We start from the raw sequence: 17,132 nt of genomic DNA, 5'->3' as shown, positions 1-17,132 counted from the left end.
ATATTATACCTGAGAATTGTAGTAATAACATAAGCTATAAAGCCAATCATATTCCCTGTCCCTGTTTAGTAATTTTATTTTTTTTTAACACAGCAGTGTGCAACTGCTCCAGAGTAGTGAATGCATGTTGGATTTATCCAGGCTTGGATCTTTTCCAAATAAATAATGTGGAGGGAGGGAGTGGTCAGAAATTTAGAGGATTTTCAAGAGGGTAATTATTATTGGCCAAATAATCTAAGTTAGACAAAGAGGAAAATGACTTCAGAAAAGGGCAGATGCATTATGAAAAGTGATGGGGGCCGATATATCGGGGGCACCAAATCCAAGAGCTATTTCAATGGGAGTAATAGTTGAGTGGTGTTGGAGAAGACTCTTGAGAGTGCCTTGGACTGCAAGGAGATCCAACCAGTCCATTCTGAAGGAGATCAACCCTGGGATTTCTTTGGAAGGAATGATGCTAAAGCTGAAACTCCAGTACTTTGGCCACCTCATGGGAAGAGTTGACTCCTTGGAAAAGACTCTGATGCTGGGAGGGATTGGGGGCAGGAGGAGAAGGGGACAACAGAGGATGAGATGGCTGGATGGCATCACTGACTCGATGGACGTGAGTCTGAGTGAACTCCGGGAGTTGGTGATGGACAGGGAGGCCTGGCGTGCTGTGATTCATGGGGTCGCAAAGAGTCGGACATGACTGAGTGACTGAACTGAACTGAACTGAACTGAATTGTTGAGTAGGACACACTGACCATTATGGCTTCTCTCTAGCCCCTCAGTGTTTAAATGCAATCACTTGAGACAGCCTAATCCTTCTCTGATATTAGATGAAGGTGTTCTGGGAAGAGTCTAATAAACATAAAATAAAGAGCCCCATTTGAAATTCTAAAGTTGTTCAGTTTGTAATCTAAACATTCCTGGGTTGTATGGTAGGCTAATGGGAGGGTCCGCTAAGGACTCCTGAGAAAGAACTTTACTAAGGGACCAGGGGGCCTGCTGAGAATGAAGTTTATCCTAAACAAAGAGCTGTTTTTGAGGTATAGTGGCTTAGTCCAATTATAGCTGGTCAGTGAGGAAAGGAAAAGCCTCTTTGAAATTAGCACAGTCATCATGGCCCAGCTCCAAGAACATCTTGAGTTGAAGGAGAAGATTATGCAATCAAGAGTGAGTTGAACTTGCACTGGCCATCATCTATTTTACATATAGTACTGTATATGTTTCAATGCTATTCTCTCAATCATCCCACCCTTGCCTTCTCCCACGGAGTCCAAATTCTATTCTTTACGTCTGTGACTCCTTTGCTGCCCTGCCTGCAGGATCACGGTTACTGTCTTTCTAAATTCCATATATATACAGCAGGGCACCCAGAGCTGGTGCTCTGGGGTCAACGCAGAGGCATAGGGTGGGGAGGGAGGTGAGAGGGGGATTCAGGATGGGGGGAACATATGTATACCTGTGACCAATTCATGTTGATGTATGGGGAAAAATCACAATATTGTAATTATCCTCCAGTTAAATAAATTAATGAAAAAAAGAGTGAGTTGAAATTGAGGGCACTTTTTGTTTTTTAGACCTTACTGAAGACACAAGCTGAAGACAAAGGAGAAAAGGAAAGGTATGCCCATTTGAATGAAGAGTTTCAAAGAATAGCAATGAGAGATAAGAAAGCCTTCCTCAGCGATCAATGAAAGAAATACAGGAAAACGACAGAATGGGAAAGATGAGCTCCCTATGTTATACACTAGCTTTGTAGGTAGATACCTATCACGGTAAGTGAAAGTGTTCTTTGCTCAGTCATGTCCCACTCTTTGCGACCCCATGGACTGTAGCCCACCAGGCTCCTTTGTCCATGGAATTCTCCAGGCAAGAATCCTGGAGTGGGTCGCCATGCTCTCCTCCAGGGGATCTTCCTGACCCAGGGATCGAACCTGGATCTTCTGCATTGCAGGCAGACTTTTTACTGTCTGAGCCACCAGGAATTGATGCTTTCGAACTGTGGTTCTGGAGAAGACTCTTGAGGGTCCCTTGGACTGCAAGGAGATCAAACCAGTTAATCCTAAAGGAAATCAACCCTGAATATTCATTGGAAGAACTGGTGCTGAAGCTCCAATATTTTGGCCACCTGATGTGAAGAACTGACACACTGGAAAAGACCCTGATGCTGGGGAAGATTGAGGGCAAGAGGAGAAGGGGGCGACAGAGGATGAGATGGTTGGATGGCATCACTGAGTCAATGGACATGAGTTTGAGCAAACTCTGGGAGTTAATGAAGGACAGGGAAGCTTGGTGTGCTGCAGCTCATGGGGTCACAAAGAGTTGGACACGACCCAACAACTGAACAACATCACCAACCCATCTCTGATAAAGCCTCATCGATACCTTAAACATCCTAATTCTATGTAGCAGAGGTTTTCTTGTGCTAAGAACCACAAATACAGATAATATTGAAACAAAAACAGAACAATGAAAGGGAAACCCAGAAATGCCTGGCTAGAATTCAATGTCATTTCTAAGAGGAGCTCTGTAACTGACAAAGATTCTTGCAGGGCTTGGAGATATGATCTGATTGGGTTAATAGTACAGAAGGGTTAAATTCAGAATGAAAGATAAGTCTTTAAGAGTTTTTTGTGTTTTTTTGGTTTGTTTTTTAATTATTAAAAATGTATGCAGATAGATTTGTTTTCCCATAACACCAAGCGAAGAAGCTCTTTAAAATATCTGAGGGTCTCTTTTTCCATCTCTGTACACTCATACAGATCCACAGGATACCAAAACATCCAGAACTCATCAAGAGAGCTAGGCAAACTCTTATTGTGCAAATGATGAAACTCAGATCCAGAAAGCAGAAATGAGTTGACCGATTAACATCAGATCCAGAATTCAGGTCTCTTTACTCCTTGTTTACTTCTAGATTCTTCAAGATAAACCTCTGTTCCTCCCCCAGGAGAGCACCAAAAGCACAGGTTCACTACAAAGACAGGTGTACGGCTCAGAGTATCCGAGAAGACTTCATACGTCTAAGGATCCAAACCAGCAAGGAGCCCACCCTTTCCCTTTCCAGGTGGGACCGGTAACTTAACTGACATGTGTTTCCAAAATTTCCTTGGAGGTCTGTGTTGAAACCTAGCCCCTCACCTGTAGCTGGGCTGTTGCTGCAAGCATCTTCTGCCGAGTTTGTAATACTGTGGACGAGGACGTGGAGATAGGTACGCTTTGCCGCAACCACCTTATATCTTCCCACATACAGGACAGCTGCAAAAGAACTCACGAGGTCACATCATCATCCAAGCCAGTGCATGATTTAGGTTGTGGCATCAAAGCAAAGCAGGGGGAAGGAAACCCGACACCCGATGTTTGTTCTCCAGTCCATTTTCAGATACATGCAAAACAACTTTTTGATCTCTGTCCAATTGGAAAAAGATCTGAATGTTAACGAAACAATCAGATCCCCATTTTAGTCTTTGCCAAATGATCCCATAACTCAGAATAGTGGAGACACAATCTGACAGGATGGAGGCTTCTTTGCTTTGAAAATGTAGTGTAGACACTATTTTAGCATTTTAATGACAAAGGGCATATTGGGCCAGAAAGAGACCATTGAGATGATTTACTCCCACTCCAATATTTTGCTCACTGGAGACTCCTCAACTTCTCAACTAAAGTTTTAGAGATTTATGTGAGGTACTGTTGGTGCAAAGTGGGGAAGAATAAAATTAGAACTCAGGATACCTTTGTGAACCACAGAAAATCTTGTGTAATGGAACTGGTGTGAGAGTCGTCTATTTCAACAATCGGTATTTGATCTTCATTGGTGACTAACATATTGTCTTTGTAATAAAATATAACAGCTATGTAGAGTCCCCTGAAAAGAAAAAGCAAAATAAAAATTGTCCTCAACCATCTTCTCCACGCCTGAATCATGGAAATAATATTTTGGGGCATGATAAATGATAGTTTGAAATATACCTATAAAAAGATTCCTGTTAAGTACCACAAATTTACTGGCTAGAATTCAAAGAAATAACTCTTTTGTCCAGATTCTCAGAACAAAGGTGAATTTTATATTCTTTTAATAATAAAACAGAAATATTTACCGGGTTTCCCCTCAGAACCAAAATCAGTAGACTCCTGAGACGCTAAGACTTCCTGGAAAAACTACAAAGGACCCACCGTTTCAAGGTCTTCACAAACTTGTTTGAGGAATGGAATAGGTGTTTCAGGCTCCTGGAGACTGACTGCTTACGGCCCGAGGTTTGCAATTTTGAACTTTCTGGAACACAGAAAAAAATACAGTGTGAATTTCACCGGAAAAAGAGCACTCTCAGAGCCTTCTTCCCATCTTTTGCCTTTCTCTCCCCTGTCCTCTCAGTGTACTTATGTTCAGTTTCAGAGGGACTCAGCTCATTCACTTTGTCCAGAGGCTTCTGTATCTTGAGATGCCAGTAGTTAACTCAGTTAATGAATAGCTCCTCAAAAATGTTGAAGATGAGTAACATTTATAACTCCAGGGGCAATCACGCAGGTGTTCTGTTTATATCCTCCTTATTTATTATGAGGTGGGATAAAAAGAACCGACTTTTGTCCCCGGCCCATATTGCCTTTTAATATTCACTTCTCAATGTTGGCAAAACTCTTATTAGACTACATATTCCATTAATTTTTTTTTCATTATAAAATTAATATAGGCACATTACAGGAAGTCTGGAGCATAGAAAATGAACAAAACCCCACACATGATATCCAGCCACTTTAGCAGAACCATTGCTAATATTCTGGGGTAGTTTTTTTTTTTTTTTTTTTTGCAGTGTGTATGTTGGCTTACAAAAATAGCTGTAGGCACGCTTAATGTCCTCATTATTCAGAAGAAAATACTGACATAGAGAGGTTAAGTGGTTTGTCTAAAATAAAAGATAAACCCGTACCCAGAAGAATACATTTATTCACTGAACAAATATTTATTGGGACACTACTATATGTTAGGTTCTGTGGTTACTGTGATGAGCAAATCATCCATTGCTTTTGTTTAGCTCTTTTATTTACAATTTGGAGCTCTCACTGATAAAAGTAGTACCACTGAAACATATACATTACCATATGTAAAATGACAGCTGGTGGGAAGTTGGTGTATAACACAGGGAGCTCAGCGATAACCTAGGGATAGCTTACTGCTACTGCTAAGTCACTTCAGTCGTGTCCGACTCTGTGCGACCCCATAGACGGCAGCCCACCAGGCTCCCCCGTCCCTGGGATTCTCCAGGCAAGAACACTGGAGTGGGTTGCCATTTCCTTCTCCACTGGATGAAAGTGAAAAGGGAAAGGGAAGTTGCTCAGTGGTATCTGACTCTTCACGACCCGATGGACCACAGACTACCAGGCCCCTCTGTCCATGGGATTTTCCAGGCAAGAGTACTGGAGTGGGGTGCCATTGCCTTCTCCGAGTGATAGGTTATCTGGTGCTATCTGTGATAACCTAGAGGGGTAGAATGGGGTAGGGGGTGGGAGGGAGGGGACATATGTATATTTATGGCTGATCCAGGTTGCTGTATGGCAGAAACCAACATAATATTGTAAAGCAATTATCCTTCAATTAAAAAAAAAAGTAGTAGATTACCTGTAACAGTATTTGCAAGCAGTGCTCCCTAAAGCTGAACTAGATGATCACTGATTTAATTGTTAAGTATAATTAATGAAGGGAAGATGAGGTTGTTGGGGTCGTCACCAGACTCTTGACAGACTTGTTACTGGGGATGAGAACAGTCTATTACTGCTCTTAGATATGGAAACCTGGGCAGATGGCCTGTGCCTGAGGCCCAGTGTGGCTCTGCCTATGATCCTATAGGACAAGCTGGGAATGAGCTGACTGATGCAAGCTTTCATGCCAGCTTCAAGCTTGTGCTGATAGTGGTTAGTCCTGCCAGGACAAAGCGAAAGCATTTTCTTCTAATTTCAACATGAATTTGGCTGGCCATATCCTATTTGAAATGCTGCTGGGAGTTCTGATTAAAGGCAGCATACTGAACATATTCATCACATGCTACTCTCTTCCAAACCTTACTAAAAGCAGAGCTGTTGTTGTTGTTCAGTTGGTCAGTCGTGTCTGACTCTTTGTGACCCCATGGACTGCAGCATGCCAGGCTTCCCTTCACCATCTCCTGGAGCTTGGTCAAACTCATGTCCATTGAGTCAGTGATGCCATCCAACCATCTCATTCTCTGTCATCCCCTTCTCCTGCCTTCAATCTTTCCCAGCATCAGTGTCTTTTCTAATGAGTTAGCTCTTTGCATCAGGTGGCCAAAGTACTGGAGCTTCAACTTCAGCATCAGTCCTTCCAATGAATATTCAGGGTTGATTTCCTTTAGGATTGACTGGTTCAATCTCCTTGCAGTCCAAGGGACTCTCAAGAGTCTTCTCTAATACAACAGTTCAAAAGCATCAGTTCTTCAGCACTCAGCCTTCTTTATGGTTCAACTCTCACATCCATACATGACTACTGGAAAAACCATAGCTTTGACTAGATGGACCTTTGTTAGCAAAGTAATGTCTCTGCTTTTTAACATGCTGCCTAGGCTGGTCATAGCTTTTCTTCCAAGGAGCAAGCATCTTTTAATTTCATAGCTGCAGTCAACATCTGCAGTAATTTTGGAGCCCAAGAAAATAAAGTCTGTCACTGTTTCCATTGTGTCCCCATCTATTTGCCATGAAGTGATGGAACTGGATGCCATGATCTTCGTTTTGTGAATGCTGAGTTTTAAGCCAGCTTTTTCACTCTCCTCTTTCATCTTCATCAAGAGGCTCTTTAGTTCCACTTCGCTTTCTGCCATAAGGATGGGGTCATCTGCATATCTGAGGTTATTGATATTTCTCCTGGAAATCTTGATTCCAGCTTTTGCTTCATTTAGCCCGGCATTTTGCATGATGTAGTCTGTGTATAAGTTAAAGCTGGGTGACAATATACAGACTTGATGTACTCTTTCCCTAATTTGCAACCAGTCCAATGTTCCATGTCCAGTTCTAACTGTTGCTTCTTGACCTGCATACAGGTTTCTCAGGAGGCAGGTAAGGTGGTCTGGTATTCCCATCTCTTCAAGAATTTTCCACAGTTTGTTGTTATCCACACAGTCAAAGGCTTTAGCAGAGTCAACGAAGCAGAAGTAGATGTTTTTCTGGAATTCTCTTTCTTTTCCAATGATCCAACGTATGTTGGCAGTTTGATCTCTGGTTCCTCTGCCTTTTCTAAATCCAGCTTGCACATCTGGAAGTTCACGGTTCATGTACTATTGAAGCCTGGCTTGGAGAATTTTGAGCATTACTTTGCTAGATTGTGAGATGAGTGCAATTGTGCGGTAGTCTGAACATTCTTTAGCATTGCCTTTCTTTGGGATTAGAATGAAAACTGACCTTTTCCATTTGAAATAGATGTTTTTCTGGAATTCTCTTGCTTAAGAGATTTAAAAATTTAAGAGATTTAAAAATTTAAGAGATTTTAAAAGAGGAAGGAATGTAAATCTATAAAGACAAAGAGATGGGAAAGGAGATAAAAGCAAGTGAATTTTGATAGCCAGGAAGCAGATGGACAGAGGGATTTAGTAGACTTGAGGAAGATGAATCCTTAACCAACAGTGGAAAAAGTTGAAAAGTAACATGACTCACCCCATGGGCATCATACACTGCTGGAAGTGAATGGTGAATGTGGAGCTAAAATGAGGAAGGTTTGTTGAAATCTGTTTAAAAAGTAGTTAGAGGTCTAGATGGCCTTCCCTATCCCTTCCTCATTCTAGATGAAAGACCATAGCTTAATTTCAGGAAAGAATAAAAACAGAGCTCTCTGGCGTGAAAGACATGATGTGTGGTTATAAATGGAAGAGGAGAGTGGTATGTACTCAAAACAAGTGGATTAAATGAAAGCTTCCTTACAGCGTATTTCCCCACTGGATTCTGAGAACACTGGTACTCAAACTTCTATCCTCCAGGCAGAACACTGGAAATAGTGTCTGTCGAGACTCTGATTAGCATACGAATGCACCTAAAGATTCTGACATTGGCTTTATTACTTTCCTAAAGATAAAGCTATGCCAGATCACCCTACAGTTCAGTTCAGTTCAGTTCAGTCACTCAGTCGTGTCCGACTCTTTGTGACCCCATGAATCGCAGCACACCAGGCCTCCCTGTCCATCACCAGCTCCCGGAGTTCATTCAAACTCATGTCCATTGAGTTGGTGATGCCATCCAGCCATCTCATCCTCTGTCATCCCCTTTTCCTCCTGCCCCCAATCCCTCCCAGCATCAGAGTCTTTTCCAATGAGTCAACTCTTCGCATGAGGTGGCCAAAGTACTGGAGCTTCAGCTTTAGCATCATTCCTTCCAAAGAAAGCCCAGGGCTGATCTCCTTCAGAATGGACTGGTTGGATCTCCTTGCAGTCCAAGGGACTCTCAAGAGTCTTCTCCAATACCACTTAAAAACTTCCAGGGCAGGAAAAAGTAGCTTTCATATAAAACTTCTGGAATCAGAATAGTGTCAGACTTTTTAGTGCTAAAGGCTTGAAAACGATGAATATGAAGGAAAATTATTTCAGTTGAGAATTCTACATGTATCCAAATCCTTAAGTAAATACTAAATAAAATAAATACATCTCCAGACACTTAATGTATCCAAAAATTAGCTCCCAAGGATCCTATGAGGAAGCTACTAGAGGAAAGACTCCACCAATGACAGACAAATCCCAGAAAAAGGAAGAGATGGTAAACAGAGAACTCTAATATTGGAGAGCGGCAAGAACAATCCTCAATAACAGACACGGAGGCACCCAGTAACCAGTCTAGACTGGAGCAGGTTAGAGGACTTTCTGAGAGGTTTCTTTAAGAAGATGTACTTGAAACAATACTTATGTATCTGATTGTACTGAGAAAAAAACTGATGGATCCGGAGAGTAGCTTGGGGATTAATTAGTTATAACATGGAAAGACAAAAAAAACATAATAAAAGTTGAGTATTATCTACAGGGGAAATAAAAGTTTATGTAGGAAAGGAAAATGATCATAAAATTTATATGATCTTTATAGCATTAGCAGTAAATATTGATCTTATTAAAATTACAATATTAGGAGGATGCATGCATGCTTAGTCACTCAGTCGTGTCAAATCTTTGTAACCCCATGGACTATAGCCCACCAGGCTCCTTTGTCCATGGGATTCTCCAGGCAAGAATATTGGAGTGCATTGCCATTCTCTTCTCTGGGGGGTAAGGAGGATAAGGGGGTAGGAATTATATGTGCTTGTAAGAGAGTGGAGGGATAAAAAAGAAATAATTATCTTCCTTAGTGAAATAGTAACTATAATTTTTAAAAATCAGGAATTAGCAATATAACCCTGTTATTTAGAGATAGAGAAAAAAAAATAATTGAGCCTTTAGGAAATAAAAAACAGATGATGGGAGAAATTGCTTTTTCTTTAATACTAAAGCTTTTCTTAATGCTTTATTTATTTTAAGTCATTCAGTTCTCAAATAACTGACAGGTTTACATAATTCTTATTTGCATTTTACAAGTGAGCAAAGTGAGGTATAGAGAAGGTGGGAATTTACTTAAGATCACACAGCTTTGTAAATGTTCAGCCTGTGTTTGAACCCACATAATCTGGCTTCAGAGTACAGTCATATATAACTTAATTAAAAATGAAGACTAAACTAAAAAAAAATTAGGCTAAAAAAAGAGAAAATGAGAAATGCCGCTACTAGTTGGGGAAGGAGCCCATGAAAATGTCAAATGCTCCAGGTCTCCTCCAGTTTGGGCAAACAGTAGAATTACACTTCGTGGAGCTCTTGTGGTTGGGTTGGGGCCATGTGAGTAGTTTTGCCAATGGATTTTGAGTGTGAATGTTAGTCTTGTCCCTATGAGACCTTCCAGCGTCTTTTCCCCCCGTGGGTTCTGACAAATATTTCTAGAAAGAGTATCATGACAAGACTGATAGATAGCCAGCCCTCAGCTCACCAGTGACATATAGTAGTAGCACACGGGAGAAATAAATGTTTTGCAGTTCATTTGGATACCGCAGCATGACATAGCCCATCTTGACTGATGAAAGTGAAAGTGTTAGTCACCCAGTCGTGTCCAACCCTTTGCAACCTCAGGAACGGTAGCCCACCAGGCTCCTCTGTCTATGAAATTCTCCGGGCAAGAATGCTGGAGTGGGTAGCCATTCCCTTCTCCAGGGGATCTTCCTGACCCAGGGATGGAATGCAGGTCTTCTGCATTGCAGGCAGACTTTATTTTTTACTGTCTGAGCCACCAGACTGATACAAGATTTAAGCTCACTTCTCTCCCAAGAACACTGTGGCTGCCATTCTGTTTTTGCTTAGTTCAGAGTTCTGGAGCAATGATTAGGTTTCTGGACTCTGAATGCAGCTGGTCTTTAGCTTTCAAGTGCTTAGAGCATAGAGAGTTTATTTTATTCATACCAGTACATCTAGCACCTAACACGTAGTAGACAATGTTTCAGCTGATGTTTGCCAGTTGAAAAATTGGAAAATAATTGAAATTCACTCCTGTAGGGGACTGCTTTAGTGAACACAGTTGACTCCTTTATATTTCATTATGTATGTCAGGGCATTAACCTTGTGAACAATAAAGGCCATGCAATACCTCCACTGAATTTCCATCTCTAAAGCTGTGAATTAGCTGTGGCCAGTTCTTTAGCCAAAAATAAAGAAATTAATGTGGGTTTTGGTATCTTCTGTGTAGGGCTTTGGTAGGAGAAGGAATGTTTTGTTATTAGTTCTGCATTTAGAATATGCTGTTGTGTTTATTGAGTACTACAGCCTCATTACAATTGGTCAGTGATTCCATTTTAATTCCAGGACATAAAAAGTGCTGAGGATGGAGGGTGCACCATTCTTCAACTGGAAGAACAATGGGAAAAAAGAAGCTAGAGTTTGCCAAGATGAGTTTATGCCACTCTATGCCACATGAGTTTAATCCATTATCTAATTTAACGCTTATAACAATCCTGAAAGATAGATATTATTATGTTGGCTTTTTCTGATAGGGAAGTTATGGCTCGGAGAGGTTAAATGTTCTTCTTAAGTATGCACAGTAAGTGGTAAAAATGGGATTTTTAAATAATTGTTTGTTTCTAATTACGAAAGTTGTAAAGCACATAGTATCAATGTACTCAAATATTTTAAACTAAAGTTTTATAGTTTTCTGTATGCCATACCTAATTATCCTTCATTTATCCTTTTAGACTTAGAAAGATTTATGTTGTATCATCTTGGAAGATCATTTGTTTTATCCTGGAGTATGGCAGGTCAATGTTCCTCAAAGTTTGTGCCTTGGAACACTAATTCTGTGAAAAATGTTTTACAATGGCCAAATAAATTTGGAAAACGCTGGCTTAACCAAATTCAAAATGTCTTTTTATCAGAGTCTTTAATATTTAATGTCTATTTTACATTCCAGTAAAGGGATATATAATGTAACAATTCCCACATTTACTTGACCAGAGACCCTCTTTCAGCTGAGCAAATTATGCAACCACTGTTCTTTGGAACACACTTTAGGTACTGTTTAAATATCCAATGTTCATTTCAATATAAAAATACTCTTCTCTTTTGGGAATTCTACTTAATGCCTTAAATCTTGCTTGATGCTATATGTATATTTACATCCCTGTGGGGGGAAAATATGTACATGATAAAAGTTGAATGGCAACTATAGAAATGACTGAGCTGTCAAGACAATCATTTTCCGATTATTGGACTGTGACCCAGTGGTATTGGAGAGAGCATCTAAATCCTCAGATAATATAAAAAACAATCCCTCATTCCACGAGTAGTGTTAGCTTTGCCCCTCTGATCTTTATCAGAAAACACAAAATGGCTTATGAGTTGCAAAGAAAAATCTATCCAATTGCTTTATCAGTTTTGCATGCCATGCTGGAGCTGAGGGACAGGGAAATGATGGAAAGGCAGAAGAAGAGAAAGGAGCCTAGGTAACACCTGACTTGGTTAAATGGGCCCTGGATAACTGAGAACTAAGGGTATTTTGGCCAGTGTGGAATGTTGAAGGCTCTTTTCTGGCTGAAGTTTTCCTAGAGATCCAAGAATGAAATTCCGCTTGGGTTTCCTTCTCAAAGCTTCCTCCATGCATATTCACATTTCCTAATGAACCAGCCACTCATTAGAACATGATTTTCTTGCAAACACTTGCCCTCATTTCTAGCTATAGCTGGCATTTCTTAACAGCTCTGTTGTCATGGCTATATAGCAATTGGGAACAACTTTTGCTAGCGCTTAATATGATTTCCTTATACCCAGTCAAAACCTGTTTAGCATTTCTTAGTTTCAACCATAGATTTCTAACCTAGCTGGTCTAGCAGTGCCCTCTTCTAGAGAATACAATGCAGTTAGAGTTCTGATGGGTGAAGGAGCATGGAAAATGAAAACTTTATGGAACTTTTAATTCTCCAAATAAAACTAAGTGCCTGCTCCACAAATCATTACACCGATCAGAAACCTGACCCTGTCCCATTTGAACAGCCCAAGTAGAAAAGAATCTTTTTAAAGCTTCGCAGAGATTTTCTGGGTATAGTTAGCTATGTCTAGAGAAGGTGTGCCCTACTTTGTTGTGAGCACTAGTACAGGGAAAGATGAAAATTCAGGGGGAGAGTAAAAGCCAGCGCCCCGTCCTGATGGAAGAGTGGGACACAAATTGAGGTGTCACAAGAAGACTGGCTTGGAGACAGAAAATCTAGGTTGGTATCTTGATTCTGTTTCTTCTTGGCATTTTGACCTTGGTCAAGTCACTTAGCCTCAGGGATAATTTCCAAAATGAGGATGAAAAGAGATATTGAATGTGAAATTGCGTGTAAACTTTATTATAAATACACACAAAAGTTTGCTGATACAATTGGTTGGGCTTCCACAGGATGCTCAGAGAATTTTTGTTGCGGGTGAAAAGTCTGAGGGTGAATGTCCCAAAGACCCAGCACATGGAGAGGCTCTGTGAAGGTGCAGTTTAAACAAAGCTAGTGGCAGTTGCTATTTTTCCTGTGCTTGTCTGCAAACTGTTCCTATGGAGTGAGGGTGCGCAAGAAAGAGGAAGGGAAGGAAGGGAGAGTCTCTTCTCAAGGGTTAAAGCAAGATAGTGCTGTAAAGTGATTCCAGATGTACAAATATTAATATCTCTCTCCCTCCTTGATGAATGAGAAGGTATGACCCAGTTAGGAAGCTGCTAAAATTACCGGCGCCACTGAGACCTCAGTCGATGGCCCGGAGAAGATTTTTATCCTTACCCCGGCAACTATAATGCTGATGAAGGGCTCGGACCTGCTGCAGCAGACCTTCCAAAACTTCACTCTGTCCCTTGTGTCTGGGCGCTCTGTCGTCATAGTCTTTCCAGTCTATTGAACAAAAGAAACAAACAGAGTGAAATTTTCAAGTAGGAGAGGCCTCCTCCCTGCCTTGCCTCGGGAGCTGAGTGGTACTTATACTACCCACAGACTCTGTGGATGAGCACCCAGCACTCGCACAAGGAGCAGGGACTGCCAAGCGTCTGGAAGCTGCCATTGTTCAGGCCCTGTACAAAACAGTAATTGTGGTTGGTGTCTTGTGTTGGGCCATTTTAAGGCAAGAGAAAATGGTAATTGAAAGCCAAAAGAAAATAGAGGATTTGGGAGTCCAGCGTCCCCTCCCGCAGCTCCTTACCCTCCTTTGCAGCATCCGTGTCCTAATCAGTTCCCCTGTCGCCTCTCCATTCAGCACCCCAGGTCATGACTGCATTTCCACAGAAGGAAAGAAAGGGGTGGGAATGTGCAGACTAGATGAAATCCACAGTCCCAATGCTTTTATTGTAGGTTTCACACTTTTGGCCAAATTGACATTTCTTTCCAAGGAAAGAGCCCATGTCAGATGCCAAGAAATGGAAATCTACATTTTAGCTCTAATGAATGTCTGCTTTGGTTAGCTGGCACGGCAGCTCCTGCACATACTCTGAGCCACCAACCACCCTGTCTGCTCAGCCTCTAAATATACAGTATTAGCTTACATGGCAAATTTAAATTGCAATACCCACTGAGATTTTTCTCCCCCTTCTATTTTCATTCCATTTGGCTATGATGATATCAAAAGTAATAATCCGTATGGGACTAATGTCAAGATTATAATTCTGCTGTCTCCAATTCTAGTTTTTTTCTTTTTTTTTTTTTCAGCAGGTCAGTCATTTCAAAGTCCATCCCTTTCCTCCTCTAATCTCTTCCCCCCTGGCTTTTACTTTCTGGATCTTTCAAAAGCAACAACTTAAAGTGCTTCTTAGTTTAAATGCTTTCTCTAAAATTGGTAGACATTCTTTTCAAGAAAAGCCAGTTAGTTCATGAATATATCTGAGGCTTAAGTTCTAATTGAACAAGTTTCAAGTTCCCGCCACCTAGAGTTATTTTAAAATAGCGAGTCTCTCTTGTTCAGCCTCTTGTTAAGCTGATGCCATGATAGTTGAAAGTGAAGTGAAAGTGAGAGTCGCTCAGCTGTGTCTGACTCTTTGTGACGCCACAGACTATACAGTCCGTGGAATTCTCCAGGCAAGAATACTGGAGTGGGTAGCCTCTCCCTTCTCCAGTGGATCTTCCCAACCCAGGAATCTAACCGGCATCTCCTGCACTGCATGTGGGTTCTTTACTAGCTGAGCTATGAGGGAAGGCCGCCATGACAGTTATGTTCAGTAAAAGCATTCTGGACTGGTCCATCCTAGGCCAAGCAGTTCAGCATAGTCAGAAAGGACTCAGGTTATGGAGTCAGATAAGTCTGGTTTTAAACCCTAACACTTCGGATTCCTAGTTTGGTATCTGTAAGCTGACAGCAACTTGACTCAGTAGTATGAAAAAGGGGTAGAGTATCTATCTGGCAGGATTTTTGTGAGGATTAAATGAGAGGTGTATTATATTAGATATTCAGCAGCGTTACATGGCAAGCCTTATGTAAGTAATAATTTAAAAAGAAGGGGCCTCACTGATGGAAAGTGAACTCCCTGAATGGTGTATATGGAAACATCATTTCTCACCTTAGCAGATAATTCCCTTTGAAGGGGAAGGCCTCGGAGATTTTCTAATCCCTCTTCCTTCTCATCTATCCACCATGTGCCCATCTTCCTTTTGCACCTCTCAGAAAATAAAGGCCCGGAGATAGCCATTCCAGTTCTAAATTATTCAGCTGGTTGGTGGCGTAGCCAGGACTATAACATATCTCATGACCCTCTGTATAGCGCTCATTCCCTTACACCATGGTGGTGTTTTTGTTTTTGTTTTCTGTTGAGAAGGAGGGTGGGAGTCTGGTTGGAGTCTGCGTGCTGTGGCTTAGCTGTGGTCGACTCGAGACAGGGAGCTGGCATAGGTGCTTTCTGTGGACGCTGTGCCTTGTTGGCAGAAACCATGACTTAATTTCTCTCTGCCTCAGGGCCCTTCTCTGTAAAGTGAGCTTTTGAATCTCTTTTTTAGGTTATTTGTGGTTTCAGAGGAATAATGTAAGTAAAGCACTATTCTGGGCACACTGGAGATGCTCATTAAATGTTGGTAAAGCATTGTGACTTGAAACATGATGGTGTTCGTGTAGAATGGGCTAGGAAAGAGCTTTTACTGGGAAATTTAGAAATGTCCGAGGAAATAAATTCCAAGTGGCCCTTGGACTATCTATAGTGTCCCTGGTATCTGGACACAGTGAGAATAAACAATGCTTGTTTTTTCTCTTAGGTGAATGTATCTGAAGTACTCAGATAAGATGAGCAAAGCTGTTTGCTTGAGCGAGACTCCTGGGTGGCTGAATTACTACATGACTATGAACGTACTCATACATTCTAATGAGTGTTAATACTGCCATCAATGCAGGGGGAGATGAATTAGACCTGGCCCTTTCAGCTGAGCCCTATTACATCAGAGGCGAGCTTGAACTGATGACTTTATGATACATTAGAAAATTGCTAATGCTAAATTGCAGCCTTAGTGAGCACTGGACATGATGCCAAGGTTTTTGGAAAGAATGAGTTTTTCTCATAGATGTTTGGAAGGTTCTGATGACTACATAAAATAGGAGACTTTAGGGATGAGGAAGAAAATTGAAAATATATTAAGAAATCAGGATCCTGACAGGAATAAACTTAGTGTGGTAGGAAAAGAGCAGATTGTGCCACATAATACTGTTCACTGTTCTGGTAACAAGAACACTCCAGTTGCAACACAACGCAGAGCTTACATTCGCTGGCGATATCAGGGCTCTCCTGATCGTAACTCAGACAAGCCTGTCTGGGTCCTGTTCTCTTGGTAGGTACCATGCCGTTTAACATCAGTCTATAAAAACACATTAAGGCCTTTTGTAAAAATATTTTAAAAAGCTTTATAGCTTACTGGAACATATTACCAAATTTCCAATTACTCTGTCATGTTAGAATCCATTGTCCCCTAGTAAATATCTGAATGCTGATATATGTTACATCACAATGTCATACTCTGTTTATAAATAGAACCAGAGTGTTTTTATATTGTTCTTTCCAAGTGACATGGCAAGTCTGCAGCCACTGTAATGACATGTTTCGATTTCAGTTCTTTGCCAGATACCCCTACTAATCAAATGTGCTGTTTTAGAAAGTGTTGCCATTTGCTATGTTAATTACCGAGTAATAAGTAACTCTTCCCAGCCCTGGACAACTGTTCTTTTCATTCTGGAGAAAGCTCTTCAAATGGGCTGTGAGGGAGAGTATCTGAATAGAATTTGAGGTTTGCAGAACCAGGATCCATCTGATGTTTATAAGTAAACACATAAGCCAGAACTTGCGTGGGGTATGCATTTGGAGTGGGTTCCCCCCTGTTCCACCTTCAGGCATACTGTTTTTTCCCTACTTTTTTTGTTTTTTGTTTTGCTTTTCTATTCCTGCTATCCTTCCATCTTCAAAAATACACATCCTTCCTCTCTGTCCCACCCTGGAATGAGATTGGTTCCTTAAGTATCTTAGTATACTAGACAGTATAGTAGTGTCTTATCTTAATCTTGCAATATTCCCCACACGTGTTTCTGGCAAGCCTTCAGTAAGAAAGATGCCCAGGTAAGACTGGAATAGTTAAATCATCAAACGCTGGGGGACTCAGGAGTCTTAGAGATCTT

The 17,132-nt window shown here is 41.1% G+C and overlaps 1 protein-coding gene across 5 annotated transcripts in view; it reads right to left on the bottom strand.

Annotated features, from left to right (window-relative positions):
* ANKFN1 (ankyrin repeat and fibronectin type III domain containing 1) overlaps positions 1–17,132 on the bottom strand; it is a 486,838-nt gene that overhangs the window by 67,607 nt on the left and 402,099 nt on the right. For all 5 annotated transcript variants that reach the window (XM_070772500.1, XM_070772498.1, XM_070772499.1 and 2 more), the window contains 4 exons: positions 13,283–13,390; positions 4,165–4,264; positions 3,724–3,856; positions 3,130–3,246 (listed from right to left, as the gene is read on the bottom strand). In XM_070772500.1, coding sequence (XP_070628601.1) covers positions 3,130–3,246; positions 3,724–3,856; positions 4,165–4,264; positions 13,283–13,390 — 458 coding nt within the window. The remainder of the gene's footprint in view (positions 1–3,129; positions 3,247–3,723; positions 3,857–4,164; positions 4,265–13,282; positions 13,391–17,132) is intronic.

This window comes from Bos indicus, chromosome 19 (genome assembly GCF_029378745.1).
Source record: "Bos indicus isolate NIAB-ARS_2022 breed Sahiwal x Tharparkar chromosome 19, NIAB-ARS_B.indTharparkar_mat_pri_1.0, whole genome shotgun sequence".
NCBI classification, from domain to species: Eukaryota; Metazoa; Chordata; class Mammalia; order Artiodactyla; family Bovidae; genus Bos; species Bos indicus.
The sequence above is the reverse complement of the archived record's forward strand: the minus strand, read 5'-3'. Positions and strand labels throughout refer to the sequence as shown.